Raw genomic sequence first — 11,912 nt, 5'->3', positions numbered from 1 at the left:
CAATCTAATGTTTATCTAAGGAAATAACGTTATTTTCGCAATTACGTTATTCATCCCCTATCGCGGTATTAATTTTAAACGGATGGCAACAGAACATTTCATAAAAATGTAATGTAAGAAAGAAGGATTTTACCAAGCGACTTTTTAGAAGCTTCTGATTGGCCAATTGTCCTAATTAAGAATTAATTGGGAGTTATTTGGCACCTGTGGCTGTATTTAAGGGCCTACCTTTAGAGCCACTGCCTTTTTGCCCTTGATACCATGGCAAAATCGAAGCAACTCAGCCAAGACCTCAGAGTTCCACAAGTCCGGTTCCTCCTTAGGAGCAATTTCCAAACAACTGAAGGTACCACAAGCATCTGTACAGACAATTGTATGCAAATATAAACACACAGACACTGCATCGTTCAGGAAAGAGGCACAAATTAACTCCCAGGGCTGAACGAACTTTGGTCTGAAAGGTTCAACTGAACCCCAAGACAACAACAAAGGAACTGGTGAAGGAGTTGGAGGCATCAGGTACCAAAGTATCTACATCCACCATTAAAAGAATCCTATATCACATGGCCTGAAAGGCTGTCATGCAATGAAGAAGCCCCTACTCCAAGACTGGCCAGAATGAAGTTTGCAGGTGATCACCAGGACGAAGACCTAGCCTTTTGGAGGAGTGTTCTCTGGTCAGGAAGGAAAAAGGGTGAGGCTTTTAATCCGAAGAACACCATCCCAGCTGTGAAGCATGGGGTTGGTGGCATGTTGTGGGGGAAAAGGGCCATATTGTGGGGGAGAAGGGCCTATTTTCCCATAGCAAATTTGTGGACTGAACTGAAAAGGCATGTCCGAGCAAGGAGGCCCACAAACCTGATTGAGTTACACCAGTTCTATCAGGAGGAATGGGAAAAAATTCCGGCAAAGTATTGTGAGAAGCTTGTGGAAAGAACGCAGGGCACACTCACACAATCTATTCACTCACACACTCATACCTATGTCTCCAGTTAGCCTACCTGCATGTCTTTGAACTGTGGGAGTAAACCAGAGTACCTGGAGGAAACCCACGAGGACACAGAAAACCACTTAGGCCCAGGCTGGGATTTAAACCCAGGACCTTATTCCTGCAAAAACAGGACAGTCCACAAGCTAAAATCAAGGGATTTATGAATAAAAGTATTGAAAACAGGAGTGGCAGTAATTTTGACGCCAATCTTTTTGGGAAATGAAATTAAGAATAATTTGTCTACAATTTTATTAGAATAAAATAGTATAGTTTTCCAAGAATGTAGTTTTTCAGCATACAATATAGCATGTTAAATTTGTGTTTGTAAAGCCAAGTTTTGCTAATCTTTGTCACGCATGCCAATAACTTTGGAGACGACTTGTAGCTTTCCATCGCAGGTTATTGGGGCCTTTTCTCACACTGTAATGTTCAAGTAAACTCACTCAGCTCAAATCAGTCTGCGTAATGCCGCTTAATGGCATTTATATTTGATCACCTTTGGGGAGAAAGGAAACTGTTAACTGAAGGCAAGTTTGCACTAGATGTAATTGTATAGCTGTGGTTATGAGCCGTGAATGTGATAAAGCGATTTAGCATATATCTAGACAGAAGAAATGTGTGTAATGATTTTAAGTGAAAGTCAATACCATATTGCCTCGCCAAAAAGGGAAGAGAATAGAAATAAAGCAATCAAACAAGGACTTGGACTGCCATAAACGCTTTTACTCAGTTTAACATTAGCCTGAAAAATAAATAATGCACACACACATGTATGTATGTGTGTGTGTGTGTGTGTGTGTATATATATATATATACACACATATATATAGAGAGAGACAGAGAGAGAGAGAGCTCCATAATGTTTGGGACAAAGATGTTTTTTATTATTTAATATTTGGCTCTGTACTCCACATATTTAGATTTGTAGCTGAACAATTCACATGAGGTGAAAGTACACTTTCTAAGATTTTGTTTAGGGGTTTCACCTTCTAGGGGTTGAATCACTTTTTATATCAAACATCCATATCACTCATGTTGTCCCCTTAAATGTGACTGGTTGCACTACCTTTAGCAGCAATAACTAACATCAACGCTTCCTGTATCTGATGTCAGTCAGATATTCACATCGCTGTGGGGGAATTTCAGCCCAACATTCAATATCCTTTGATCATGGCATAGTGTGGCATTGTAGAAACTGTTTGGTGAGTACATCACTCAGACAGCAAGGTTCAATATGTGTGAGGTTCAGATTTAACATGGCTAGCTGCAATCAAGCCTGGCTGTGTTCAATCAATTGAATATAAGTATCAGTTAAATTTGGTTCATTGGTTGAGGCAATTGGGGGGCAATTACTTTTTCACATAGATGATATTGATGTTTGATAAACTTCATTGAATAAATGAAATAATTTTAAAATGTGTTTTGTGTTTTCTTTCAACTAAGTGTAACAAATATGCAATAACAGGAAAGCAGGAAGCACTCTAGCACAATAAGCGCAATATGAACATGGGTGTTTCATTCATCATGACATGCATGGCTTAAGAGGGTAAATAATCCCTTTAAATATGAAATGCATCTAATTAAGAACAATTAAAAGCTTGTTAAAATTTTTGTATTGTAATTGTGGTTAAAACAAGAACCATACATACACAGGGGGGCCCCAGGAATGAGTTTAGGAACCACTGGTCTAGTTTGGAGTGGCAACGTGTGACATTTTGGGACTGGAAATACACAATACATGTGTACCACAAAATATATTCCTTGTATTGGACATTTAGGGAAAGCTGTGCTGTCAAGCATTTTGAACTAAATATTCATAAATTTAAAGGGTTCAGACAGTTCTCTGGATAGACAGCACAGTTCTCTGAAGGTCCAGGAGCATCAGATTATATGAAGCTATTGGGTGTAATAAAATCACTGCAAGATCTGTACTTGCTCCAGATACAAAGCTGGTTTTTATAACAAACTTACCAGCAAGTGGCAGTAGAGTAAAAACTCAATAGCTGAACCCAGTATAAATACAAATGCATTCTGTATCAAAATATGTATATTAGTCTTATAAATGTATTTTTAATATACAATTTGAGAATGGTTGTGAATGGTTTTTAACTGTTTTGCTATCAGTTTAACTGCTGTTTTATGGCTGAATGTGATGTGCTGGAAACTGACTGTTGCATGAACATGACATCTCTTCAGACAGGTGGGGATTAGAATGCATCATCCTGATGAATGTCAAACCAAGGTCAAAATCAAGGTAGATTTTGAGGTGTGAGGTTAATTTAATAAGATTTATGAAAATATGTATTCAATTACAATTACATGTTCAATATCCATGACGACACAGGACAAATATAAGCATATTTTATTGAAGATTGTGTGCCAAGACTAAAAAGCTGTCATTAGTACCAAACAAAGCCAAGGCCTCTCTGCATTACCCATTCAAAACAATATTGCAAGAACAGGATACATAGTAGTCCCATGTCTACAGCATGTTTCTGCTTGTTTAACAAATGTCAGGCTCATGCATGCATATGTATGTGTGTACATGAACATTTTCACACGCAAAGGCATGTTACATACACACACAGGTACACACAGATGTCAGACACAGCAGTTATTTATGGGACTTATTGCTGGAGGGGGCTTGCTCTGTTGCATTGTGTGTGTGTGTTTATTTGTTACCCTAGCTGGTCTGTATGTGTTTGTTATTTTGGTTGATCTGTCAGTGCATGTGCTTTTGTCGTTATGGTTGGTCAATCTGTGTGTGTAGGTGTGTGTGTGTCCTTTTGGTTGGTCTGTGTGTGTCTGTCATTGTGGTGCGTCTGTGTATGTGTGTTTTTCGGTGAGAGGCTCTTGCTGGTGGGCTGAGTTTCAGCTGGGGCCTGGGAGGGAGTGTCGTCATTGGGTCGCACCCGCTGTGGTCTCCTGAACCTAGGTTCAGTAGCCTGCCTCCCATCTCTGCGTCTCCTGGTCTCTGATTGGCTGGATCCAGTGCGAACCGAGCACTGCCGCAGTGTGGTTTTTCTAAGAGTGTTAAGCAGGAAGCGTTTGTTTGTGCTGTGCAGTGGACACTTTGCCCTGAGAGAGAATATGAGAGAGCAAGAATGAGAAAAAGACTGAAAGGGGTAGAAAAATACTGTCAGAAACAGACCCAGCAGTTTAATCTTTAAAAAACAACAATTATGATTTTTCCAGAGTCCAGTCCAGTCCAGATCTCAGGTAAGCAGACAACTCTTCATGCAACACTGCCCTACAGAACACGTTAAATTCTGCACAACATAGTGATACATGGGCCGCAGTCCATATGACAGTCAACTCTCAGGCTAGCATAAGCAAGCTTGTACAGTATGTAGAAGTTTGGGTCGGGGGGAGGTGGGGGGGTGGAGGGGGGGGGTTGTTTGGGGGCTTGACCTCCTGCTATGGCAGACTGAGATATATAATTAGATTTATATCAAGATTTTATTTATGGATGATCGATGAGATCAATCAATGGTTAACTAAAATCGGAAAGGGTTTAACAAACCCCTCAATGGTGCTGTTTTGGGGTGTCGGTCATTTTTTATTCAATTTTACATTTCTTAATCATTCATGTTTGAGGTGTTTATTTTGGGTTTGTGGTTTTTGCTTATATTCATATGTTGATTTGACTTACATTAAATTTTAATGGAAATGGTCATTATTAAAAGTGTGAAAGGATATGTGACGGTAAAGTATTCTTTTTTTACGTCACTTTGGATAAAAGCGTCTGCTAAATAAATGTTATGTAATTTAAGGGTGTACTATTGGTGCCTTTTAGATTAGTTTTAAAAGGAAAGTTTTGTGTGAAAGTTCTTAAGCAACTTAAACCATCTATTAGAAATCGCAATGACAGCAGTGCCCACACCTGGGTCTGCACAGACAACTGTCAAGGAGACTTCAGTACCGTCCAAAGAGGAACTGCTTTGCACAGAAGCCAAATCTGGCCAATCCTCTTCCATTTAGGGGGTGCTCTATTTAAAGCTTTAGAACTCCTTAGAATGGATTGTAGACTTGATGCAGTTATTGTGTTAACCAAATATTTGACTACATTGCTTTTATTTACTTTTAAGTTCTTACTTTTTGCACAGCTGAAAATGGGGAGAGACTCAACACAAAAATATCTGTTTCTGTAAAATGGTTAAACATATCCAGCCATCCATTATCTTCCTGGTCAGGGTCAAAGAAGGTGCTGGACTCTTTACCACCATGCATTGGGTGAGAGGCAGGAATACACCCTGGACAGTTCGCCAGTCCATCGCAGGGCTCATACACCATTCACTCACACTCATACCTAAGGGCGATTTACACTCTCCAATGAACCTAACCTAACCTAACCTAACCATGTCTTTGGAAGGACTGTGGGAGGAAACCAGAGTACACGGAGGAAATCCACACGGACACAGGGAGAACGTGCAAACTCCACACAGAAAGGCCCCAGCCAGGATTTGCGGTAAAATATCTATGCATGTAAATATGAAATAAAACCTGATTATCTGTACTTTTGTCTCAAATCTCAAATCCAAATGCCTTCAGTATACAGCAAAAATAACACATTTCACTCTTCCATTCCATACTTTTGGAAGACGTTGTATTTTATCAGTAGAGAGAGGGAGACAGGGAACTGATGTAAAGTGTAACACTCTTTACAGAGTGCCAGGGTCTTAAAAGTAAAACTCCTGGCTAAAACACATAAACCATTAATAAAAGTGCAGCAGTGATATGAAATTCAATCGAGGGTTTGTAATACATTTATATATGATGTTTGTAATATATTTTACTTTATCACTATTTGTGATTTTTTACTTGCTATCCTGTCAGACTTCTTCCAGATTTGCTCAAGTGTGTTATATTCCTACATTACCTAGAACTAATTTTGCCATCCCCTTTTGTGAGAATGTTAGCTAAAGTTGGAGGTAGTGGCCATGCACTAAGTTCCCCATAAAGTTACAATGGCACATTCTAGACCAGTGTTTCCAAATCCTTTAAAAAAACTTTAATGTTCAAATGAATTTAAAAAAACTTAAATGAACAAATCCCATTCACAAAAGCCAAAATAAATGTCATTAAAATGCATATAGTTTAATTGAAACCCCAAAAGAACATTTAGGCCTACGTGCGTGCGTGTGTGGAGGGGGGCTGCAAGGTGTTTATTTTTTATGCTTTTGAGAGTGATGTGCCATGAGATTCTGTAAATTTAGAAAGTGTGCCGCGGAAGGAAAAAGGTTGGGAAACGCTGTTCTAGACTACTGAGGCTGCTAGCACAGCAGAAATCCAGGTACGTACTCTTGACATGAATTTTCTCAGTAGGAGTATTGCACAAAGTTAATTAGCGGGGATTCAAAGCAAAGACCCTGTCTTGTCATGGGCTGAAATTAATATCTGATACTTACAGTTGGTGCTATAGCAAGTTGAAGACACACTCTGCTATTAACTTCATTGTTCATGTTATGACAATATCACCACATGACATCATGTCATCTATAGAACTCAAGTTGTACTGCGAAATATTGAAATGTCACACAAAATAGGAAAAGATTCCAATGTTAGGTCTGACTGGAGTGTTTTGAACATTGGGAAGAGAACATGGTATTGCCATACACAAAAAACAGCTTAAGCTGCATCAAAATAACTTAATCCTGCCTGAATAGTTTCAACATGCCTGTAGCAGGTTTGTTATATATCATTGAAAGAGCTGAAACTCACCATCCAGCAGGACCCATAGTCTCTGCTCGTACCCTGGCTCGGGCAGCTTCCCTGAGCAGCTCCTCCACTGCTTTCCTGGGGAAGGGGAGGTTGGGAAACAGTCAATTAGCCTACTTAGTACCTTTTATTGTAGACTGCATAACCTTTGCGCTGGTCTACAATAAGTCAGGTGATTGGCAGAACATGGGCAGATCCATCCATTATGGTATTGATGAATGCTCTCTCCCACATCAGTACCTGCCTGTATTCAACCATTTGAGACAGGGAGCCTCTCCATCTGGGATGATATAGTCTAAAAGCCACCTTCAGGTCCTGCCAATTCTGAACTACAGGAAGATGGAAGGGCTGTGGACTGAGTCTGACTTTGGGCAACACAATTCTCTACAGTAGCCCAGTGGTCATGTCTTGTGTTCCTTCAGTCTTCTACTTCCTCAATTTAAAGGGAACCCCGCCTGTTAAGACACTTAGGCCTTAAAATGGTCTAAATGCCTTCAGTTATATAAACATGTCATAAAAACCATATAAAAGGTTTTAGTTATTTAAAGTAAAATAAAATAAAAATCGACCCGTAGTTTGCCATTGTTATTACCGTCACAATGCACTCTGGGTAGTGACGTCCATTAGCCCTAGTACTGTACAGTACCTAGTACAGCCTAGTCTTTTACCGGATTCATACATGTCTAAACACACATATTCATACACTCGCACACAAAAATGCAGGCACAAACAGCTACTTAGCTGACAGTGCTTTGCTTTAGCTAACTACTAAGCTTGCAATGCTTTAGTCAACTGGCTAATAATGGTAAGACTGTCCAAACCATAAATACTACATAGTTACGCATGCTTAGTGCTGTTTCCAATAAAAGTTCATTTTACAAAATGTACAAGTCCTTGTATATTTGCAACTTCAATAAATACTGATTGTTAAATAATACTGTACATACATACACACATACATGGAATGCTTAATTGTCCCCATGGCAATATTTCCCCGGCAGCATGTTACATTCACATCTATAAACAGACATTTATACCAAGAAACATACAATCATTCACACTACAGAAGAGGGGGGGGGGGGGGGGTTTACATACAGATATAAAATTACACATCAGCCTATTAAATAAATATATAATCTTACAAACCTATCCCCACATATGTTTGCCCCATTCATGCACTGTATGCTTGTACACACAGGGCCAAGCTACTTAAAAGAATTTAGGAAACGGGTAGCATTGCTTTGGAATACAGCTTGTTTAATTTGTCTGAGCTAAGACAGGCAATATTGTAGCATGTAACTTGGCACAATTTTGATATCAATACTTTTGATGGCAGGCCTACATCTGAATGAATGACTTATAGACAGTGCTTTGTATGTGTAAGTAACTTGGCATTTTTGTGCAATGAAAACGTATTTTAAATCAGACAGAATTAACGGAGTACTTCGGTGTTCGCAAAAAAAAAAACCCATTTTTTTCAGCCGGAATTATTATTCGAGTGCCCGATAAAAATCACGTTCCAGATGTTAATTAAGCCGGTAAGAATGACAGTATCTGACCTCCCCAAGTGAAACTAATCGGGTCCGGACAGGAAGATTAGGGCTAAAATAAAAAATCTCCTAAATAATAATATTGGAATCTTATAATGTTTTCAGCTGCACGATTCCCAGTCTATGTAGGAATTTAAGGCGAGTGCACCTCTAGGATTAAAAAAACCCATGATTTAGGACAAATCGTTGTTAAATGTGAGAGTGTGTCAGACTTTAATTGTCTAGAAGTCGTCTAATGTATGGAAGGCATTAGCCAACTAATTAGACCATATACATGTAATTACGGGTATTAATACATACTCAGATACGTCCGCACGACAACTGACCTTTCTAAATCCTGCTCCTCAGTCATAATTTTAATGTAGTCCTCCAACAACAACAGAATGACTGACAGTCGTCAAGGCTTCTATTACACAGGACCCCAGTCAGGACCCTTCCACGGTGCTGTCTTTCCCGTAGCCTGCTTATAATCTACACGAGAAATACCCACCCGAATAAAACAATGTAATCTAGAACAGACGTATAGGTTCCTTTAAATTTTTTGTGACGATTTAAATTGTTAAATTAAAAAAGTATAGGCTTTGAGACGTTAAATGTACGATGACGATAATTATGTGACATTCGGTAGGTCTGGTTAATGTCGTTCATTGAATTTTATGATCAAGTTAGCCTGTCAGTCAGCCAAGTTATTTTCATCAATGTATAGAAAGAGATTCCATAGGCTATCAGAAGCGAAGCGAAAGTGAAAAAAGAGACTGGCTCGCGAGGCTATCACCCACCTCACGCACTGGCTAAATTATTTCAAAGATAAATGAGACAATATCGCTGTTTATCATTAAATAATAAAGCTCTTCGGGAAGTGTTTTTTCTCCTCTCCATCATTACTACTTTAGGAAGTTCGATTTTCAGTCAGGCAGTGTGCGCACCGATATTATGTGATAGCCTGGGAAGTGGGAGAATGTAGCTGTAGAAAGGGAACATAAACACAGGATTTTCAAATAAACCAACTAAGGAATTGAAATAATTATTTGAGGTCGTACATAAACTGGATTTTGACTCTATCGGAACCGCAGGTAGCGGTGCTGTACCATCCAGATGTTGACCGAATGTTGCTGTAGCGTACAGGTGTATGCTAATGCAGGAGGAAGAGGCAGCAGCTAGAACTGGGCAACCCGCTATTCTCCTCTCATTTTGACATCGGCACTTGGAAACCTAACGCCCAACACTGACCCCAAGTGGATTTTATTCAATATGTACTTTAAAAACACACCAGGCATTGTCTGCTCTCAGCAAGACCTGGGGTCTTGGACCAGCATACTGCGTCCAGGGGCCTCATTTATAAAAATGTTTTTGGACTTGGATCTTTGGAGGTTTGCGTGCAGCCCTCAAACATGCAGTACCTTCACATAACCAACAGGTATTGAACTTACATCTAGTATGAACTTTATATAGACATACGATCATATCCACGTCAAAGTGGGTTTTTATAAATAACTACTTAGTCATGGTTTTCTGCGTAAGCCACTGTTTTAAGATACAATTTGATTGTAAGACTATTTTATAAATGATGCCCCTGGTCTAGATCTTTATCCAGTTGACCTGAGTTCCATCAAGCTGATCCAGGACCAGGTTTACCCAATCATGATCTGGACGTCCACCCAACATGTGAAGTTTCAGACTATAGAAGACACTGCATGTGGTCTACTGAGTTCAGAGGTTCATATGATTCTGATATTTGGAATCTATGTGCCCTGTATTGTGGCATTTTGTTTATCTTTCTGCAGTGATGTTATGCTCCGAGTGATTGTGTGTGTGTGTGTGTGTGTGTGTGTGTGAGCGTTCATAAGGCAGACATCCCTGCAGTCTGACCTTTGTATTGTGTGAACATTTAAATCCAACCTCCCATTCTAAAGCAGACATGCTACAATAGTATTTCAGTTGTTTTAGCAATGGGGACAACTCTACTGTCTCTCAGTTGTGACTCTCACTGATAGTCCAGTCCAGAATACAGGCTGGGATCACAGGTAAATGGAGCATGTGCTGCTTGATGTCTGTTTGGTGCCAGGGGCATGATTAAGGCCTCAGTGCTATGGATTTGCTTAACGTAGCTTGGGAGACATCACAAGCTGAAGATCCATGCTGTTCTGAGCGCTCGAGTTGCACATGACCTATTCAATTGTGTGACAATGGGCAAATGTATAACCAAAATAATCTATGACAACAACCACCAACTACACCAAACTCCCTCCATGCCATGCCCTCACAGGGGGTTACAGATTACAACTTCCCCACCCCCAGGGTGACAGGATGGCCGAAGAGAGGCCAGGGCCAGTCATGTATGAGCCCTTAATCACAGCCTTTTGACACCCAGAGATTGGCCCCATAAGACAGCCCAGCACTCCGATATGGTCGTATTGACAGTGCTGGTTACATATTAACCAGGTCCGTGCCTCTCCTGATGGAAACAGCAAACATAGGGCCAATTGGTAATGTAGAAATAGGACAAGCCCCTGTCTCTGTTTTAACTTGGAAGAGATGTGAATGTCTGTAGGATGAATTTCACCATTAGTGTGGGATGCTTTGACAGATATCCTCAAACCTGGTAGGTTCATTTTCATAGCTATCCAGTCTTTAATTGATCAAAGTGGTTGAATGCACAGTTAACACTTGGTTTCTTGAGTCATATGTTTAATGATGATTTTAATGTAAAAATAAATGTCAGCATACACTTTTTGGTATGTCTAGTGTGGGATGGTACTTCTATCCTTCCTGTTTGTGAACTGTCAGTGCATTAACTGTCTTCAATAACAAATGCATCCCTATCTTTGATGCTTAAGGAATAAGATCATCACTCACAGAGAGCAGGATCAGTTTTAGAGGAGGATCAGTCATAGCAAAGAGAGAATAAGGCACAGGACCAGAGACATTCTAACCACACATATATGAATCCTTTTCAGTGTATTCACTTGTACTTGCAGTTATAGTTAAAACACTTTTTATAAACACACACGCACCAGTACATTCAGAACATTCAGAAGTGTGTTTTTTTTAGAAGACAAATTTTATCTCACACTCACAAACTCACATAAGTGGAACAACGAACACACATTGCCTCCTAACCCTGACAGACAGCCCCCGCGCGCTCTCTCATACAGAACAAGCAGCTGTTCCTATCTTTGTTCCTGTGTGCATGGGTAAACTAGCCCTAATTGAAGTAAATATTGTGTAAAGTATCCTGTAAGACTGAGATAACATGTTTGTCAGACATTAAGTCAGGCATTGAGTTTCTCTGTTTAAACAGCCAGACAGCACAGTCATTGAGGACCAGGAACTCCTAATCCACACACAAATAGAGTCACATTCACACACACACTCATGTATGCACTTAAAAATACACTCACACACATTCACATGCGCACTCACATACACATATAAAAACATTCAAACTTGCACATATAGACTTATTGACTAAATGTAATGTAATGTATACACATGTAGGCACAGACGCACACACACTCACAAACATCATTCACAAGCACATCTTAAAAACCAAAATGGGGGGTTTCTGGGAGGCTCATTCTTTTAACTTTTCTAGTGCATGGATGGGACCCATGGTCTGATATTGAATCTGGACCTTGCCAGGGTTTACTGTG

At 39.8% G+C, this 11,912-nt stretch overlaps 1 protein-coding gene and 1 long non-coding RNA gene across 2 annotated transcripts; one reads left to right on the top strand and one right to left on the bottom strand.

Moving 5' to 3' along the window:
- Window positions 1-3,336: 3,336 nt before the first annotated feature.
- On the bottom strand, window positions 3,337-8,742 carry si:ch211-140b10.6 (protein POLR1D-like). The gene is made up of 3 exons (XM_064331827.1): window positions 8,586-8,742; window positions 6,713-6,787; window positions 3,337-4,069 (listed from the first exon to the last, which is right to left on the bottom strand). The coding sequence occupies exons 1-3, from the start codon at window positions 8,609-8,611 to the stop codon at window positions 3,745-3,747; spliced, it is 426 nt and encodes a 141-aa protein (XP_064187897.1). The 5' UTR covers window positions 8,612-8,742; the 3' UTR covers window positions 3,337-3,744.
- A 295-nt stretch (window positions 8,743-9,037) lies between these two features.
- LOC135253048 (uncharacterized) lies at window positions 9,038-10,990 on the top strand. The gene is made up of 2 exons (XR_010329520.1): window positions 9,038-9,676; window positions 9,842-10,990. It is a non-coding gene; the product is annotated as an uncharacterized LOC135253048 (long non-coding RNA).
- The last annotated feature ends 922 nt before the right edge of the window (window positions 10,991-11,912 follow it).

The sequence above is a fragment of the Anguilla rostrata genome, chromosome 4 (assembly GCF_018555375.3).
Source record: "Anguilla rostrata isolate EN2019 chromosome 4, ASM1855537v3, whole genome shotgun sequence".
Lineage (NCBI taxonomy): Eukaryota > Metazoa > Chordata > Actinopteri > Anguilliformes > Anguillidae > Anguilla > Anguilla rostrata.
This window is presented reverse-complemented; position numbering and strand designations above follow the sequence as displayed.

Coding starts and splice junctions, on each gene's coding strand:
- si:ch211-140b10.6 (XM_064331827.1), bottom strand. CDS start 8,611: ATGACTGAGGAGCAGGATTTAGAAAG. Junction 6,788..8,585: donor GAGGAGCAGGATTTAGAAAG/GTCAGTTGTCGT, acceptor CCCCTTCCCCAG/GAAAGCAGTGGAGGAGCTGC. Junction 4,070..6,712: donor ACTATGGGTCCTGCTGGATG/GTGAGTTTCAGC, acceptor ATTCTCTCTCAG/GGCAAAGTGTCCACTGCACA.